General features: G+C 46.3%; 1 protein-coding gene across 1 annotated transcript in view; it reads left to right on the top strand.

Moving 5' to 3' along the window:
* Nucleotides 1-8454, top strand: part of P4HA3 (prolyl 4-hydroxylase subunit alpha 3) — a 36801-nt gene extending 28347 nt beyond the window's left edge. Inside the window, exons 8-13 of the mRNA XM_077298793.1 lie at nucleotides 83-147; nucleotides 3603-3762; nucleotides 4145-4207; nucleotides 4531-4599; nucleotides 5286-5382; nucleotides 6081-8454. Of these exons, the coding sequence (XP_077154908.1) occupies nucleotides 83-147; nucleotides 3603-3762; nucleotides 4145-4207; nucleotides 4531-4599; nucleotides 5286-5382; nucleotides 6081-6151 (525 nt within the window). The 3' untranslated portion in view covers nucleotides 6152-8454. The remainder of the gene's footprint in view (nucleotides 1-82; nucleotides 148-3602; nucleotides 3763-4144; nucleotides 4208-4530; nucleotides 4600-5285; nucleotides 5383-6080) is intronic.
* Nucleotides 8455-18508: the final 10054 nt, after the last annotated feature.

Below are 18508 nucleotides of genomic sequence, written 5' to 3'. Positions count from 1 at the left end.
ATCAGGGGTCTGGGAGAGCTGGGTGAAGGGTGGGAAATGCTTGTTATTAGAATGTAACACGTAGTAACATTGTATCCTGCAGCTGCAGCGCTCAGTCGTGGCCTCCGGGGTCCAGCAGGCGCAGGCAGAATACAGGATCAGCAAAAGGTAATCCACTCCTCTGGGATCTGGGATCTGTGCCCGACGCTGCCAGGAAGAGTTGTAAGGGTTACGTGCCGTCCCCAATCATCGGCACCGGATGGGTGTATGCCGGGCACACGGAGTTATCGCCCCACAATTACCCCATTACTATACAAGCCAAAACAGTGCCCCCGTAATAATGTCATTCACAAAAATCACATAACAGTGCCCCCATAATAATGTCATTCACAAAAATCACATAACAGTGCCCCCGTAATAATGTCATTCACAAAAATCACATAACAGTGCCCCCGTAATAATGTCATTCACAAAAATCACATAACAGTGCCCCCATAATAATGTCATCCACAAAAATCACATTACAGTGCCCCCATAATAATGTCATCCACAAAAATCACATAACAGTGCCTCCATAATAATGTCATTCACAAAAATCACATAACAGTGCCCCATAATAATTTCATTCACAAAAATCACATAACAATACCCCCATAATAATGTCATTCACAAAAATCACATAACAGTGCCCCATAATAATGTCATTCACAAAAATCACATAACAGTGCCCCCATAATAATGTCATTCACAAAAATCACATAACAGTGCCCCCATAATAATGTAATTCACAAAAATCACATAACAGTGCCCCCATAATAATGTAATTCACAAAAATCACATAACAGTGCCCCCATAATAATGTCATCCACAAAAATCACATAACTCCGTTAATAGTGCCCCCATAATAGAGGTTACATTACACCAAAATTAGTGCCCATAATAATTCCATTCATAGAGCCCCCACAGTGCCATAACTGTGCCAGACACAGGACCCTCATAGCTATACCAGTTACCGGACCCTCATAACTATGCCATATACAGGACCCTCCATAACTATGCCAGACAGCACCCCCATAACTATGCCAGACACAGGACCCCCATAACTATGCCAGACACACGACCCCATAACTATGCCAGATACAGGACCTCCATAACTGCCAGACACAGGACCCCCATAACTATGCCAGATACAGGACCCTCATAACTATGCTAGATACAGGACCCCCATAACTATGCCAGATACAGGACCCCCATAACTGTGTCAGATACAGGACCCCCATAACCATGCCAGATACAGGACCCCCCCATAACCGTGTCAGATACAGGACCCCCATAACCGTGTCAGAAACAGGACCCCCATACCTATGTCAGATACAGGACCCCCATAACTATGCCAGATACAGGACCCCCATAACTATGCCAGATACAGAACCCCCCATAACTATGCCAGATACAGGACCCCCATAACTATGCCAGATACAGGACCCCCATAACTATGCCAGATACAGGACCCCCATAACTATGCCAGATACAGGACCCCCATAACTATGCCAGATACAGGACCCCCCCATAACTGTCAGATACAGGACCCCCATAACTGTGTCAGATACAGGACCCCCATAACTATGCCAGATACAGGACCCCCATAACTATGCCAGATACAGGACCCCCATAACTATGCCAGATACAGGACCCCCATAACTGTCAGATACAGGACCCCCATAACTGTCAGATACAGGACCCCCATAACTGTGTCAGATACAGGACCCCTATACCTATGCCAGATACAGGACCCCCATAACTATGCCAGATACAGGACCCCCATAACTATGCCAGATACAGGACCCCCCCATAACTATGTCAGATACAGGACCCCCCCATAACTGTCAGATACAGGACCCCCATAACTGTGTCAGATACAGGACCCCCATACCTATGCCAGATACAGGACCCCCATAACTATGCCAGATACAGGACCCTCATAACTGTCAGATACAGGACCCCCATAACTGTGTCAGATACAGGACCCCTATACCTATGCCAGATACAGGACCCCCATACCTATGCCAGATACAGGACCCCCATAACTATGCCAGATACAGGACCCCCATAACTATGTCAGATACAGGACCCCGATAACTGTGTCAGATACAGGACCCCCATAACTGTGTCAGATACAGGACCCCTATACCTATGCCAGATACAGGACCCCCATAACTATGCCAGATACAGGACCCCCATAACTATGCCAGATACAGGACCCCCATAACTATGCCAGATACAGGACCCCCATAACTATGCCAGATACAGGACCCCCATAACTATGCCAGATACAGGACTCCCATAACTATGCCAGATACAGGACCCCCATAACTATGCCAGATACAGGACCCCCATAACTGTCAGGTACAGGACCCCCATAACTGTGTCAGATACAGGACCCCTATACCTATGCCAGATACAGGACCCCCATAACTATGCCAGATACAGGACCCCCATAACTATGCCAGATACAGGACCCCCATAACTGTCAGATACAGGACCCCCATAACTATGCCAGATACAGGACCCCCATAACTGTCAGATACAGGACCCCCCTAACTATGCCAGATACAGGACCCCCATACCTATGCCAGATACAGGACCCCCATACCTATGCCAGATACAGGACCCCCATAACTGTCAGATACAGGACCCCCATAACTGTCAGATACAGGACCCCCATAACTGTCAGATACAGGACCCCCATAACTGTGTCAGATACAGGACCCCTATACCTATGCCAGATACAGGACCCCCATAACTATGCCAGATACAGGACCCCCATAACTGTCAGATACAGGACCCCCATAACTATGCCAGATACAGGACCCCCATAACTATGCCAGATACAGGACCCCCATAACTATGCCAGATACAGGACCCCCATAACTATGCCAGATACAGGACCCCCATAACTGTCAGGTACAGGACCCCCATAACTGTGTCAGATACAGGACCCCCATAACTGTGTCAGATACAGGACCCCTATACCTATGCCAGATACAGGACCCCCATAACTATGCCAGATACAGGACCCCCATAACTATGCCAGATACAGGACCCCCATAACTGTCAGATACAGGACCCCCCTAACTATGCCAGATACAGGACCCCCATAACTGTCAGATACAGGACCCCCCTAACTATGCCAGATACAGGACCCCCATACCTATGCCAGATACAGGACCCCCATACCTATGCCAGATACAGGACCCCCATAACTGTCAGATACAGGACCCCCATAACTGTGTCAGATACAGGACCCCCATAACTGTGTCAGATACAGGACCCCTATACCTATGCCAGATACAGGACCCCCATAACTATGCCAGATACAGGACCCCCATAACTATGCCAGATACAGGACCCCCATAACTGTCAGATACAGGACCCCCATAACTATGCCAGATACAGGACCCCCATAACTATGCCAGATACAGGACCCCCATAACTGTCAGATACAGGACCCCCATAACTATGCCAGATACAGGACCCCCATAACTATGCCAGATACAGGACCCCCATAACTATGCCAGACACATAGGCATCATCTCTTTGCATGTGTCGTTGTGTCTCCGCAGTGCCTGGCTGAAGGACACGGTTCACCCCGTCCTCGCTGATCTGGACGTCCGCATCGCAGCAGCCACCGGACTATGTGCAAAAGCTCCGTACGCCGAGTATCTGCAGGTGGTCAATTACGGCATCGGGGGGCACTATGAGCCACACTTTGACCACGCCACGGTATGCTGAAGAGGGCAGGAGTGTTGCTCGGTATATTTCACTTTTTGGCGCAAGGTTGCCATGGAAACCACCCTATCAACATCCACATCCTCGCTACGGGTCTGTGGATGAATATTGACTTAGATGGTCTCCATGGTAACAGACTACAGACAGCCCCAATGTAGTCTGGTCCTGCAATCCCACTCCATTGTGTCTGGTAGATGGGGCCAGACTACACAGGGCTTGTTTGTCGTCTGTTACCATGGAGATACATATTTCTGCATCAGAGCTGTATACTCAAAACTATAGCAGATTTTAGCAAAAACTACATTGAAAATAACTAGTTAAGTTTTATGGTTTTTTTTGTAATATCTCATTTTGTCTCTCACATTTTTATTTTCAGTCCCGTAAGAGCCCCGTGTACCGCACCAACATGGGGAACAGAATAGCCACGTTTATGATTTATGTAAGTCACATCCGGTTACGGAAATCGCTGCCTCTAGTCCATGTAAATTCCTACTGCTAGTGCCCTGGGTGTCACCTCTTGCCTCGCCAGCAGAGGGAGCCGTGTATCACACCAGCATCTGTAGCGGCCTCTGCTAAGCGGGGGCGGTCCCTCAGAGAATGGCCCAGCCCTCTTATGTAAATGAGTGGGAGGAGACAGGCAGAGCCAATGTTCTAGGGTGTAATAAGGAAATTACAGGGGAGGGGGTTTCATTTTGTCTGGGATCCTGTCTGTTGTTAATAAGCGATTAATGATTATTTGTTTTGATTTTTTTATTACTTCAGCTGAGTTCTGTAGACTTGGGAGGATCAACTGCATTTATATACGCCAACTTCAGCACGCCGGTGGTAAAGGTGCGCTTATGATTAGCGTCTCTGGTAGAAGGCAAAGTACTGTACATTATACTTGTGATAAAGGGCAGATTATATTATAAAGGTGTGATAAAGAGCAGATTATAAATGTGTGATAAAGGGCAGATTATAAATGTGTGATAAAGGGCAAACTATATTATAAAGGTGTGATAAAGGGCAAACTATATTATAAAGGTGTGATAAAGGGCAGATTATAAATGTGTGATAAAGGAAAGATTATATTATAAAGGTGTGATAAAGGGCAGATTATAAATGTGTGATAAAGGGCAGATTATAAATGTGTGATAAAGGGCAGATTATAAATGAGTGATAAAGGGCAAATTATATTAAAAATGTGTGACAAGGGGCAGATTATAAATGAGTGATGAAGGGCAGATTATGTTATAAATGTGCCAGAAAGTGCAAGTTATATCATAAATGTGGGATAAAGGACAGATTATATTATAACTGTGATAATATATTATATTATATATAGATTATAACTGTATGATAAAGAGAAGAGTATATTATATAAATGTGTGATAAAGGGCAGATTATATTACAAACACGATAAAGGGCAGATTATATTACAAACACGATTAAGGGGAGATTATATAATACATAAAGAAACGGCAGTTACTTCACACCTGTGGACAATGGATCATTCACTATTCTCTCCTCTTCTATAGAATGCAGCCATCTTCTGGTGGAATCTCCACAGGAGCGGTGACGGTATTGAGGACACCCTGCATGCCGGCTGTCCTGTCCTACTCGGGAGCAAATGGGGTGAGTAACATATAATCTTTGACTGTGATGGCTCAGAGAGATTGGTAAGAGTTCCTTAAGTGGTTCCCGCACCAGAAGTACCTTATATCTATGAAGTTTAAGAAGGGAAGATCTTTTTGAGGTCCCAAATCATTGCAGAAGACAACCTTCGTCAAGAAGGCGCTGGAGTGAATATAGGGCCTCGATGTGGGAGGCTAGTCCTTGTATCAGGATCACGTCACCGTGGAAGTCTTCTAGTAAAGCTACTCACTTATAGTGACTCTGGACCTATCATGGTGCAAAGATTGCATTGCTGACACCAGTCTAGAAAACCTAGAGCACAAAAGGTTTTATGACAACACCTTCTGCATATGACCAACCGTCCCAGATTTCAGGTCATAATGTTTGCCAACCAATTTTGGGAATTGGTGGACAGATATATCTTAGAGGAGACCTTCGCTGAGAAATCCTGAGCTTAGAACCTAACTTTACCCGAACCAAAGCCAAAGTTTTCTGGCACCGGTGGGAGAGTCCCATCACTTGGAATGTCTGAGACAAAACTCATAATACTCTTTCATACGAAGTTCTCATTTTGGCTCAGACCCCTAATATTTACGTCTTCTGTTGTGAGGTCTCCACAGAAGCTTAGAATTCCCTAAATTTTTCTCAACTCTCCCAAATTGTCGAATGTTTACACTTTGTGTTCTATATCTCTACAGTGGCGAACAAATGGATCCACGAATGCGGCCAAGAATTTAACAGACCTTGCGGACTGAACCCTGGAGATTAGGGGATCCAGAAAGCACAGGCTTAGGAGAAGAAGAGGACTATCTGGCTCCTGAGAAGATTGATAGAGGAGCGGAGTATCAGGGATGGGGAGCAGACGTTCTTTCTTCTCTGCATGATTCCATGGTCAATGCCTTTCAGCTCCTTGAATTTTGCAGATTGGCATGTTGATCGTTTGAGACAGGAGAGAGTGGTGACCTCTGTCCAGGTTCTGGTACCATTTATGATGTGGAGCAAATAAGTCAGATCTAGAAAGGAAGTAATGACGCATCTCAAAATACAGAAGTCTCCAGGATCTGGTATTGGTGGATCCTTATGGAAGTAGACAATAGAATAAAAGTACAGCAACTTCAAGATTTATGGAGAAGTTTTTTGGATGGAAACAAAAACATAAGATAATTGACCAAACCAAGGTCACTGATCCTGGATGGACTATGAGAAGACGAGCCTTCAAGGCTTTACTTTAGGACACCTAAAGGAACAACGAGACGCTGATGATTAAGCAAGACATCAAGCAGACCCAAAACCAAGATTGGAGGAGAAAATGGACATAGCAGTCTTTGTATCCTTCACTGGAAACATAAAATTGTTATCAATTATCATGTATGTACATGAAAGATGATAAATGTATGATCACTGGGAGTCTGGGGTGCCAAGACCCACTTCAATCCTGAGAATGGAGCAGCAGTGAACATGTGCGACCATCACTCCGCTAGCCAGTGTATAAAGCAGTGGTCACACATGCTCACTACTGCTCCATTCACACAGGGGACGTTAGGACCCCCTGTTATTAGTATCGTTGGACTTCCTAGGATTGACGACCATAAAAATTAGCACTAAATAAAAACCCTGTTCATAAACAGCTGAAAGACAGGTACAAAATAGATTTGTTGCACTTCTATAAATTTTAACAATATAAATCTTTATTATGCACCTGAGAGAAGAGAAATATAAAAAGCTTAAAAATTAAGCAAATTGCCCCAGAACCTGTTTGCTAAGGCAAAATCTGGCCCTGGTATACAACATATGTGACCGGCGTGATAACTGGTAGAACCATGGGAATATAATGGAGATCTGCGATAGAAGTACTGTAAGTAGACGCTACCTATAGAGCAAAATAGTATCCAATAGTGCAGATAGGTGCAGCACATGTACAGGTAAGACATAGCGAAGAATATAAAAAAGGCAATGCTGCAGTAAAGTGCCATGTGCAGAGTCTCCTGGAGGAAGACACCCTACTGCGGCGATACCCAGGGGGTCCTCATTCACATATGATGCCAATTCACCCAGGAGACCGTGCACATGGCACTTTATAGCAGTGTCGCTGCTGACCTCTTTTATACGGCATTCTTTATGTATGGTCTGTACTTGTGCACTCTGCCTATTGAAAACTATATGACATCACACTAGGGTAGACTGTCACGATAATGTAAAAATGTCATATTGTGAGTTTAGTTTCAGAAGGTTACATGGCTTTCCAGACACATGCTGCAGATTCGACCCCCCTTTCTCCCTCTCTGCATTGGCTCATACGAATACAAAGCCCTATGGCAGACAATCTGTGCAACTTGATACCAATGTGTGAGCAGTTTATGGCTTTTAGCTGCAGCAGACAAATCCCCCTAAAACTACTCATTCCCTCCTCCCAACCCAAAACTGGTATAGCCCCTTCCAAACTGCATGAGATCCTTTGTTATATTAACATGATATATATGGCCACCGATCTGGGCTAGGGATATAAGAATTATATATTCCGGATGTCCATCGATAGATCTATCACTCACTGAAATCGCTAGCAGCTAAATGCAACAAGTGCAAAGTGCGGACTTCTTCATAAGCGGTTCAGGTAATTACTTCATTTGTACACTTAAAAGAATCTCCATGATGTGGGGCACATTCTGAACATTGTGTCTTTCTTATACAAGGTTCATACAGCAAGATATGCATAAAAATAGTTTTCATATTCTAAGTAAAGGGGTCAGTCTCTAAGTGATGTCACCACAGGGGGAGTGCCTGGGTTTTTGGCTAGGAATAACTTGGTGAGACAGCATTTTTTCAGTGTCTTTTGTCCGGGGTCCTGCTGCTGTACAGAGGGGTGCTATGCATCTGGATATATGCTTACCCTTCCCCCCAGCGCACGGCCAGCCAAGATGATACAATGACATAACGACCTGTAAGTGTTCTTTTCAATTTTAATCCCATTTTATTTGTAATTTGTATTGTACACATGATTTGTCTGCTTTGTAATATCTTTTTATACTTTGTAAACACTGCCTACCCTTTATTTGGAGTAAAATATACAATTTAGTAGCTTGTCTCTCCTTGTTCCATAACAAACTGTCGCGTCCTCTGAAGTGAATTACGCTACTGATTTGGGTTGGCTCCAGACCCGATAATCGTAACTGGTGGCAGCATACTTTGTCCTGTGCAATCGGGCGTCTTTGCAGCGACCGGCGGCGTTGATAATTATTGTTCCCACCTGAGTGGGAGTAGTTACATTGTCCTCTCTGCAGTGTGCCCAATAGCCAGTACATAGCAGGCAACCCTTCTGGTGACTAATTACCCTAGGTGCAGTACCCTGACTGACCCGAGTGTAAGGGGGGCGCCAGAGAGCTGCAAGTTACAAACCGGAACTGGGAAGTGGGACATAGATCAATCCCCTTCAGAAGGAACCAGGGGCAACCAGAAACCCCATGAACCATGACAGATTGGTGGGATCCGTGACATATTGGTGGCAGCGATGGGATCCGTGACATAGACCCCGGAAAATTTCGGCCCACACTCCACATCCATCCCTTTGGCTGTTCATATCCGGCCAACAGACCGTGACAGAAAAAGGGCTGGAAACAGAGGCCAGGGCATAGGATGGCGGAGGAGGGAGCCACCAGCTCCGGCTTCTACCATTCAGCCTGTGCAAGTGAGTAGCACAGTTGGCGCAATAACATCACTAGATGACATCTGCTGCGGAGCTTCAGTCTGTACAGAGCAAAGATCAGAGCAGAACATGGGGTGATCCGGGGGGCGAGGCGAGTAGTGTTTGTTTTTGTCATTTAATATGTGGGACCATCATACTGTGTGTGGGTCAGGATATAGGGGAGATGATACTGTGTTGGCGGGGTTGTGGGTATCATCATTCTGTATATCTGGAGCTAGTTGGGGTCATCATATTGTGTATAAGGAGCTGTGGGTTCATCATACTGTGTATAGGGAGCTGTGGGGGGGTCATCATATTGTGTATAAGGAGCTGTGGAGGCCATCATATTGTGTATAAGGAGCTGTGGGGGTCATCATATTGTATATAGGGAGCTGTGGGTTCATCATACTGTGTATAGGGAGCTGTGGGGGGGTCATCATATTGTGTATAAGGAGCTGTGGAGGCCATCATATTGTGTATAAGGAGCTGTGGGGGTCATCATATTGTATATAGGGAGCTGTGGGTTCATCATACTGTGTATAGGGAGCTGTGGGGGGGTCATCATATTGTGTATAAGGAGCTGTGGAGGCCATCATATTGTGTATAAGGCGCTGTGGAGGCCATCATATTGTGTATAAGGCGCTGTGGAGGCCATCATATTGTGTATAAGGAGCTGTGGGGGTCATCATATTGTATATAGGGAGCTGTGGGTTCATCATACTGTGTATAGGGAGCTGTGGGGGGTCATCATATTGTGTATAAGGAGCTGTGGAGGCCATCATATTGTGTATAAGGAGCTGTGGGGGTCATCATATTGTATATAGGGAGCTGTGGGTTCATCATACTGTGTATAGGGAGCTGTGGGGGGGTCATCATATTGTGTATAAGGAGCTGTGGAGGCCATCATATTGTGTATAAGGCGCTGTGGAGGCCATCATATTGTGTATAAGGAGCTGTGGGGGTCATCATATTGTATATAGGGAGCTGTGGGGGGTCGTCATATTGTGTATAAGGAGCTGTGGAGGCCATCATATTGTGTATAAGGAGCTGTGGGGGTCATCATATTGTATATAGGGAGCTGTGGGTTCATCATATTGTGTATAAGGAGCTGTAGGAGTCATCACTTTGTGTATAGGGAGCTGTGGGGGTCATCATATTGTATATAGGGAGCTGTGGGAGTCATCATATTGTGTATAGGGAGCTGTGGGGGTCATCATATTGTGTATAGGGAGCTGTGGGGGTCATCATATTGTGTATAAGGAGCTGTGGAGGCCATCATATTGTATATAGGGAGCTGTGGGTTCATCATATTGTGTATAAGGAGCTGTGGGGGTCATCATATTGTATATAGGGAGCTGTGGGTTCATCATATTGTGTATAAGGAGCTGTGGGTTCATCATATTGTGTATAAGGAGCTGTGGGTTCATCATATTGTGTATAAGGAGCTGTAGGAGTCATCACTTTGCGTATAGGGAGCTGTGGGGGTCATCATATTGTATATAGGGAGCTGTGGGAGTCATCATATTGTGTATAGGGAGCTGTGGGGGTCATCATATTGTGTATAGGGAGCTGTGGGAGTCATCATAGTGTATAGGGAGCTGTGGGAGTCATCATATTGTGTATAGGGAGCTGTGGGGGTCATCATATTGTGTATAGGGAGCTGTGGGGGTCATCATATTGTGTATAGGGAGCTGTGGGAGTCATCATATTGTGTATAGGAAGCTGTCGGGGTCATCATATTGTGTATAGGAAGCTGTGGGGGGAGTCATATTGTGTATAGGGAGCTGTGGGAGTCATCATATTGTGTATAGGGAGCTGTGGGAGTCATCATATTGTGTATAGGGAGCTGTGGGAGTCATCATATTGTGTATAGGGAGCTGTGGGAGTCATCATATTGTGTATAGGGAGCTGTAGGAGTCATCATATTGTGTATAAGGAGTTGTGGGGGTCATCATATTGTGTATAGGGAGCTGTGGGAGTCATCATATTGTGTATAGGGAGCTGTGGGAATCATCATTTCCAGGTCACCAACTGACAGCACCATGGAGGTCGTCCTTCTCATCCGCAGTGGGACAGGAAACCACGAGAGTTCAAAAGGACCCTCCCCCTTCCACCCTTCAGTGTTTTTTCCTGTCCCACTGTGGATGGGAACGACGAGAGATCGCCGGTCCCTACAGAGAGTGTGGATCGGGGGGGCTCGGCCTCTTCCTTCCCGCTGAGAGCTCTGTTAGCTGACACCCAAGTGATCGGGTCCCTCAGCTTGTACCAGTGCAGCGCTGCTCCTGGTAAGAGGTCGCTTCCCCCTGGGGGGGCTCTCGACCTCGGAGGATGCCCCACAGTTGTACCTGTATCGCTCCTGCGAGGCACACCCTCTGCATGCGATCCGAAGCCGGGCGGTACGCTGAGCTCAGGACGCTGAGCGCTGGGAACATGGCGGTCAGTAGCTTCCGGTTCACCGCGCCGTGCATCACTTCCGGGTCACGGCCGGGAACAATGGCGGCATCCTCATTGCTCCTGTTGAGGAGAGGGGACTAAAAGTATTTAAGGTAAGAGCGCAGCAGCGGCGCGGCGTCGGTTATGGAGGATCCAAATCCTATGGCTGCGGCGAGCGCTGAAGCGCCGGCTTCCCAGGCTCATGTGAGTTCACCTAGTGGTGAGGGTTTGGGTTTGGACCCTATAGAATATCCATTTAGCGATATTCTTATTTATTTTAGGGGCATTCTTCTTCTGGAGAGAAAAAAAGAAATAGGAAATGTCCTTTATGTGCCTCGAAGCTTGGCGTCTCCTGGCTGAAACCCCTCTGTGAGCCCTGCACTGCCCGTATTGTGGGGGAGGAGCAGGCCTCCTTAATAACGAACATGAGAACTATGGTTAGAGAGGAGGTGCAGGCTTCCATATCTAGCCTCTCCACTCCCCTGTTGTCCCAGTCTGATTACCAGGATCTTCCTAGGTCCAGGAAAAGGCAGAGAGAGTCTGACCTGTCATCTGAAGACAGTCCCTTAGACTCTGAAATGGAGGAAGAGGAAATATGCAGAGACCCTCCTCAGAGGGGAAAGAAATACCTGTTCTCTTCGAACGATATAGAGGAGCTTCTAGGAGCCGTGAGACAGACCATGCAGATTGAGGAACCTTCAACCTCTAAATCCGTCCAGGATGAGATGTTCGGGGGCCTATGTTCACAAACGTCAAAGGTCTTCCCGGTTAATGCCCACATTCGGTGAGTCCGAACCGGCTAGTCTCTGATCTTTTCTCAGTGGGCAGCCATTAACCTCTTCATCACCTCTTCCCACAGTTCAATGATTTTAGAAGAATGGGAGGAGGCAGAGAAGAGAATCTCCATTCCAAAGGACTTTAGACTGCGTCTTCCTTTTGATCAGGAGGAGGTCAAAGATTGGGAGGAGGTACCGAAAATTGACATCCCACTGGCAAAAGTATCAAAGCGGACTGCCATACCATTTGAGGACTCCTCAAACTTGAAGGAGCCTATGGACAGAAAGGCAGATGGTCTCCTTAAAAGAGCGTGGGAGAGTTCGGCCGCAGTGATCCGCACAAATATCGCGGCAACATCTGTGGCGAGATCAATGCATCTATGGGTCGACGACTTGAAGGACCAGTTGTTGGCAAAGACCTCGAGGGAATCTATTATTAAGGCTATCCCTTTGTTAAAACTTGCAACAGGTTTTCTCGCAGATGCCACGGCAGAATCTGTGAGATTCACTGCCAGAGGCCAGTCCCTATCAAATGCTGCCCGAAGGGCTATTTGGTTAAAAAATTGGTCGGGGGATGTCCATTCGAAAAACAAACTATGTTCTATTCCCTTTTCGGGGGGTAGGGTCTTTGGTCCCATATTAGATGACATACTGGAAAAAGCTTCTGATGAAAAGAAGGGGTTTCCAGAGGAGAAAAAGAAAAAATACCAGCCCTTTCGCAGGCCCTATTACAGTCAGAGATCAGACTATAGGGGTAAGGGAAAGCAGGGTAGGTGGAGCTACCAGAAAGGAGGAGAGAATAGGAACCGGAATAGAGAACCAGCTCCCTCGAACCCTAGATCAGAGTTTCGGAGAAAATGACGCCACCAGGATAGGGGGACGGTTGCTAAACTACCTGGAGGAGTGGGAGAAAATTACAACAAGCCCATGGGTCCTTCAGGTTATATCTCAGGGGTACAGAATAGAATTCAACTCCCTTCCCCGAGAAAGATATTTTGTTTCCAACGCCCGTCTCTCCTCAGTCTCGCCCATGTGGTCGGACGTTCAGGACCTCCTCCGGATGGGGGCAATATCTCCTGTCCCTCCTCACCAGATAGGAACAGGTCATTACTCGGGTCTTTTCTCTATAAAAAAAAACCCTCAGGGGAGTCCCGGACCATTATAAATCTCCGACCTCTAAACAGATGGCTAAAGTACAAAAGGTTCAAGATGGAATCCATCCGCTCCACAATTCCCCTTCTAGGGAAAGACGTGGTAATGTGCACTTTAGATTTAAAAAGTGCATATTACCACGTGCCAATATTTCCACATCATCAGAGGTACCTGAGATTCGCAGTAGAGAAGGAAGGAGAAACATTCCACTATCAGTTTCGTTGCCTTCCATTTGGACTGGCGTCGGCTCCAAGGGTTTTCACGAAGCTCATTGTAGAGATCGTGTCTTACCTCAGGAAACGAGATATCACGATAGTGCCATATCTCGACGATTTCCTGTTGGTAGCAGACTCTGTAGGGCAACTCAAGGTCGATTCTCAGTTGGTGATCTCCACTCTGCAGAAGTTAGGATGGGTCCTGAACTGGGGAAAGTCGCACCTAACGCCAAGGTCAAGAAAACAATTCTTAGGGATAGTGCTGGACTCGAAGATGAGGAAATCATTCCTTCCGGACAAAAAACGGTCCGATCTGATAAAGAAAGTTCAACATTTTGCAAGAAATCAGGTGACAATAAGAGATGCTATGAAAATCTTGGGCATCATGACATCCTGTATCCCCTGTGTCAGCTGGAGTCAGTTCCACACTCGGCAGTTGCAGAGGGCGGTTCTGTCATCATGGGACAGAAGACAGTCGTCGTTGGACAGGAGGTTTCTTCTCTCTTATCGGGTCAGACAGTCCCTACGATGGTGGACGGTGTCAGAAAACCTCCGGAAGGGTGTCCCTTGGATCCAAACTCCGGCAATCACCATAACGACGGATGCAAGTCAGCAGGGCTGGGGTGGCCAGGTTCTCGGAAGATTCTTCCAGGGTCTTTGGAATCAGGAAGACGGCAGCAATTCCTCAAACCACAGAGAGCTGCATGCGGTTTGGAAGGTGTTGAGTTCAGCCCGGTCCTTGCTAAAAAACAAACACCTGAAGATCTTTTCGGACAACATGACGACGGTGTCCTTTCTTCGTCACCAGGGAGGGCTAAGGCATCCGAAGCTACAACATCTAGCCGATCGAATTTTCACCTGGGCAGAAGAAACAGTGCTTTCGGTCTCAGCGGTTCACTTAGAAGGCTCAAGAAACCAGGTGGCGGATTACCTGAGCAGACAAGAACTGTCACCCACAGAGTGGGAATTAAACAGCAAGGTCTTCGATTCCCTGTGTCGACGCTGGGGGACTCCGAGAGTGGATCTCTTTGCGACCAGAAGGAATGCAAAGGTTACAGCGTTCTATTCCCTGAACCCTCAGGAAAACCCGACAGGGGTGGATGCCCTCTCCCAGTCTTGGAGCAAAGGTCTGCTTTATGCCTTTCCCCCTCTAGCTCTGGTGCCGAGGGTCCTCAGAAAAATATTCGAAGACAAAGCTCGAGTGATCTTGGTGGTTCCCTTCTGGCCCGGAAGAAGCTGGTTCCCTCTCCTAAGGAAACTTGCAGTAGACGATCCATACCATCTCCCGGAGTTAGAGAACTTACTTTCTCAGGGTCCGGTTCTTCATCAAAACCCGGGGAATCTTCAGTTAGCTGCATGGATCCTGAACGGCAGATCCTAAGAACAAGAGGCCTTTCAGAAGAGGTGATTTCCATTCTACTGGCAAGTAGGAAACCAGTGACCTCAGCAATTTACCTTAAAATCTGGAAGAAATTCTGCAGCTTTTGTGGAGACGCAACAATCGACGTTGATTGCCCTAACATACCTAAAATTCTAGACTTTTTACAGCAGGGATTCAGGAAAGGGCTTAAGCCAAGTACCTTAAGAGTCCAGATATCGGCCCTCAGTGTTTTCTATGATACTTCCCTGGCCGCTCATCCTTGGATCGCTCGGTTTTCCAAGGCAGTAACAAGGCTAAGACCCCCAATTAGAGACACTGTTCCTCCTTGGGACCTTAACTTAGTCCTTAATGAGTTATGTAGGGAGCCTTTTGATATTAAGAAGGACATTAACATTGTTAATCTATCCCTTAAGACGATTTTCTTGGTAGCCATTACTTCGGCCAAAAGATTAGGGGAACTCCAAGCCCTGTCCATCCAGAATCCTTATCTTCAGGTATTCGACGATAGGCTAGTTTTAAGACTTGACCCAGGGTTCCTTCCCAAGGTTGCCTCAGTTTCTAATATTAACCAGGAGGTAGTACTTCCATCTTTCTGCCAGTCTCCTAGAAACCAGAAAGAATCTTTTTTCCATAACCTAGACGTCAGGGAAACAGTACTAAAATACCTAGATATGACTAGGGCCTGGAGGCAGGATAATAATCTCTTCATCCTTCACGGGGGTCCTAATAAAGGGAAAAAGGCCTCAAAATCCACCATAGCCAGATGGATTCGATCAACCATTAGCATAGCCTATCAGGCGCAGGGAAAGAACCCCCCAGAGGTCCTGAAAGCTCACTCTTCTAGGGCTATGGCCGCTTCCTGGGCAGAAAAAGGTGGGGCTTCAATTGATCAGATTTGCAGAGCAGCATCTTGGTCTAACATTAGCACCTTTTCAAAACACTACAAATTAGATGTAGTTTCTTCCCAATTAGCGTTTGGCAGGAAGGTGCTTCAAGCGGTAGTCCCACCCTAGAACAGGAAGTTTCCTTTGGTACTTCTCCATGGTGCTGTCAGGTGGTGACCTGGAAACCGGTAGTTAGTCTTACCGATAATTGTATTTCCAGGAATCCATCCTGACAGCACGGATAGTTCCCTCCCTAATATCTGTTATACTTATGTGAAGTAACATTTGTACTAATCTTGTTATGTTCAAAATAAATTTGTTTTGTTTGCATCCATCCAGACGTGTTACTTTGAAAAATCACTGAAGGGTGGAAGGGGGAGGGTCCTTTTGAACTCTCGTGGTTTCCTGTCCCACTGCGGATGAGAAGGACGACCTCCATGGTGCTGTCAGGATGGATTCCTGGAAATACAATTATCGGTAAGACTAATTACCGTTATTGTGTATAGTGAGCTGTGGGAGTCATCATATTGTGTATAGGGAGCTGTAGGAGTCATCATATTGTGTATAGGGAGCTGTGGGAGTCATCATATTGTGTATAGGGAGCTGTAGGAGTCATCATATTGTGTATAAGGAGTTGTGGGGGTCATCATATTGTGTATAGGGAGCTGTGGGAATCATCATATTGTGTATAGGGAGCTGTAGGAGTCATCATATTGTGTATAGGGAGCTGTAGGAGTCATCATATTGTGTATAGGGAGCTGTGGGAGTCATCATATTGTGTATAGGGAGCTGTGGGAGTCATCATATTGTATATAGGGAGCTGTGGGAGTCATCATATTGTGTATAGGGAGCTGTGGGAATCATCATATTGTGTATAGTGAGCTGTGGGAGTCATCACTTTGTGTATAGGGAGCTGTGGGAGTCATCATATTGTGTATAGGGAGCTGTGGGAATCATCATATTGTGTATAGTGAGCTGTGGGAGTCATCATATTGTGTATAGGGAGCTGTGGGAGTCATCATATTGTGTATAGGGAGCTGTGGGAGTCATCATATTGTGTATAGGGAGCTGTGGGAATCATCATATTGTGTATAGTGAGCTGTGGGAGTCATCACTTTGTGTATAGGGAGCTGTAGGAGTCATCATATTGTGTATAGGGAGCTGTGGGGGTCATCATATTGTGTATAGGAAGCTGTGGGGGTCATCATATTGTGTATAGGAAGCTGTGGGGGTCATCATATTGTGTATAGGAAGCTGTGGGGGTCATCATATTGTGTATAGGGAGCTGTGGGGGTCATCATATTGTGTATAACGAGCTGTGGGGGTCATCATATTGTGTATAAGGAGTTGTGGGGGTCATATTGTGTATAGGGAGTTGTGGGAGTCATCATATTGTGTATAGGGAGCTGCGGGGGGTCATCATATTGTGTATAAGGAGCTGTGGGAATCATCATATTGTGTATAGGGAGCTGTGGGGGTCATCATATTGTGTATAGGGAGCTGTGGGGGTCATCATACTGGGTACAGTGTTGGGGTCACTGGGGACGTTGTACTGTTTTGGGGGGAGCTGTTGACCATGGTAAAGGGGCTGAATAATAGGACCAAATTATTTATACATTTTATAAAAAACAGTACATTATATGGTGTTGATCCACTCAACATTAAACAATAAAATTAATAGCAATCTAAAATAATGATAATAAATAATAATATTAAAATTGAGCAGATTTAATTTCAGCCTATTAGTTCGGCCTCCACAAGTCACGGTCTGTCATGTGGCCCCTCGGGCACACTGCCCCCTCGAGCTCCAGGGGTAGTGTCTATTTGTGCCTATGTCAGACATCCATTATATTCCCATGGATTTATTGGTCACCGTGCTGCTCGTACAGGTCGCACTCCAGGATCAGATTTTGGCCTAGGGAATGGGTTCTGATGAAATGGGCAAACTTGTAAATGTTTTTATTTGTCTTGTCCAGGTTGTTTGTGTTTTCTAAACTATAAAGATTTTTTTTATTAATAAATGCAGGCGGTGCAGATGATCTTTTGCACAAGTCTATTCCTGCCGCTGACATTTTTTGCATCCTGTGATCCGTCAGACTTCGCAGGGAACAGCCGCAGCCTCCAGATCTCCCCTCTCTGCTGGGAAGAAGGACGGTCTGTCAGCAGCAGAGGAATGTCCTCCTCACACAGGGGATCATCTCCAGCTCGGCCCGGGGCTCCTCACAGATCACAGTGCAGGAAGCGGCAGGACGGGATCACCTGCAGGAGTAGAGCGGTCCCCGAGGAGGAGGAGGAAGGTCAAGATGACACTGTAACGCCATTCACGTGGACGTTATCACAGCAGATTGCAGAAATGTACACATCATACTGTGTATAGGGAGCTGTGGGGCCATCTGTACTGTATGACCAGCAGGCTGCTCTGTCATGGTCTGAAGGCATTCTGTATATTGCAATATGGACTCAAAATCTCCATTTTTATATTTACACTACACCATCATACTGTGTATAGGGAGCTGTGGGGTCATCATACTGTGTATAGGGAGCTGTGGGGCAGTCATATTGTGTATAGGGAGCTGTGGGGTCATCATACTGTGTATAGGGAGCTG

The sequence above is a fragment of the Ranitomeya variabilis genome, chromosome 3 (assembly GCF_051348905.1).
Source record: "Ranitomeya variabilis isolate aRanVar5 chromosome 3, aRanVar5.hap1, whole genome shotgun sequence".
NCBI lineage: Eukaryota > Metazoa > Chordata > Amphibia > Anura > Dendrobatidae > Ranitomeya > Ranitomeya variabilis.
Note: the sequence above shows the minus strand (reverse complement) of the source record. Positions and strands in the feature narration are given on the sequence as shown.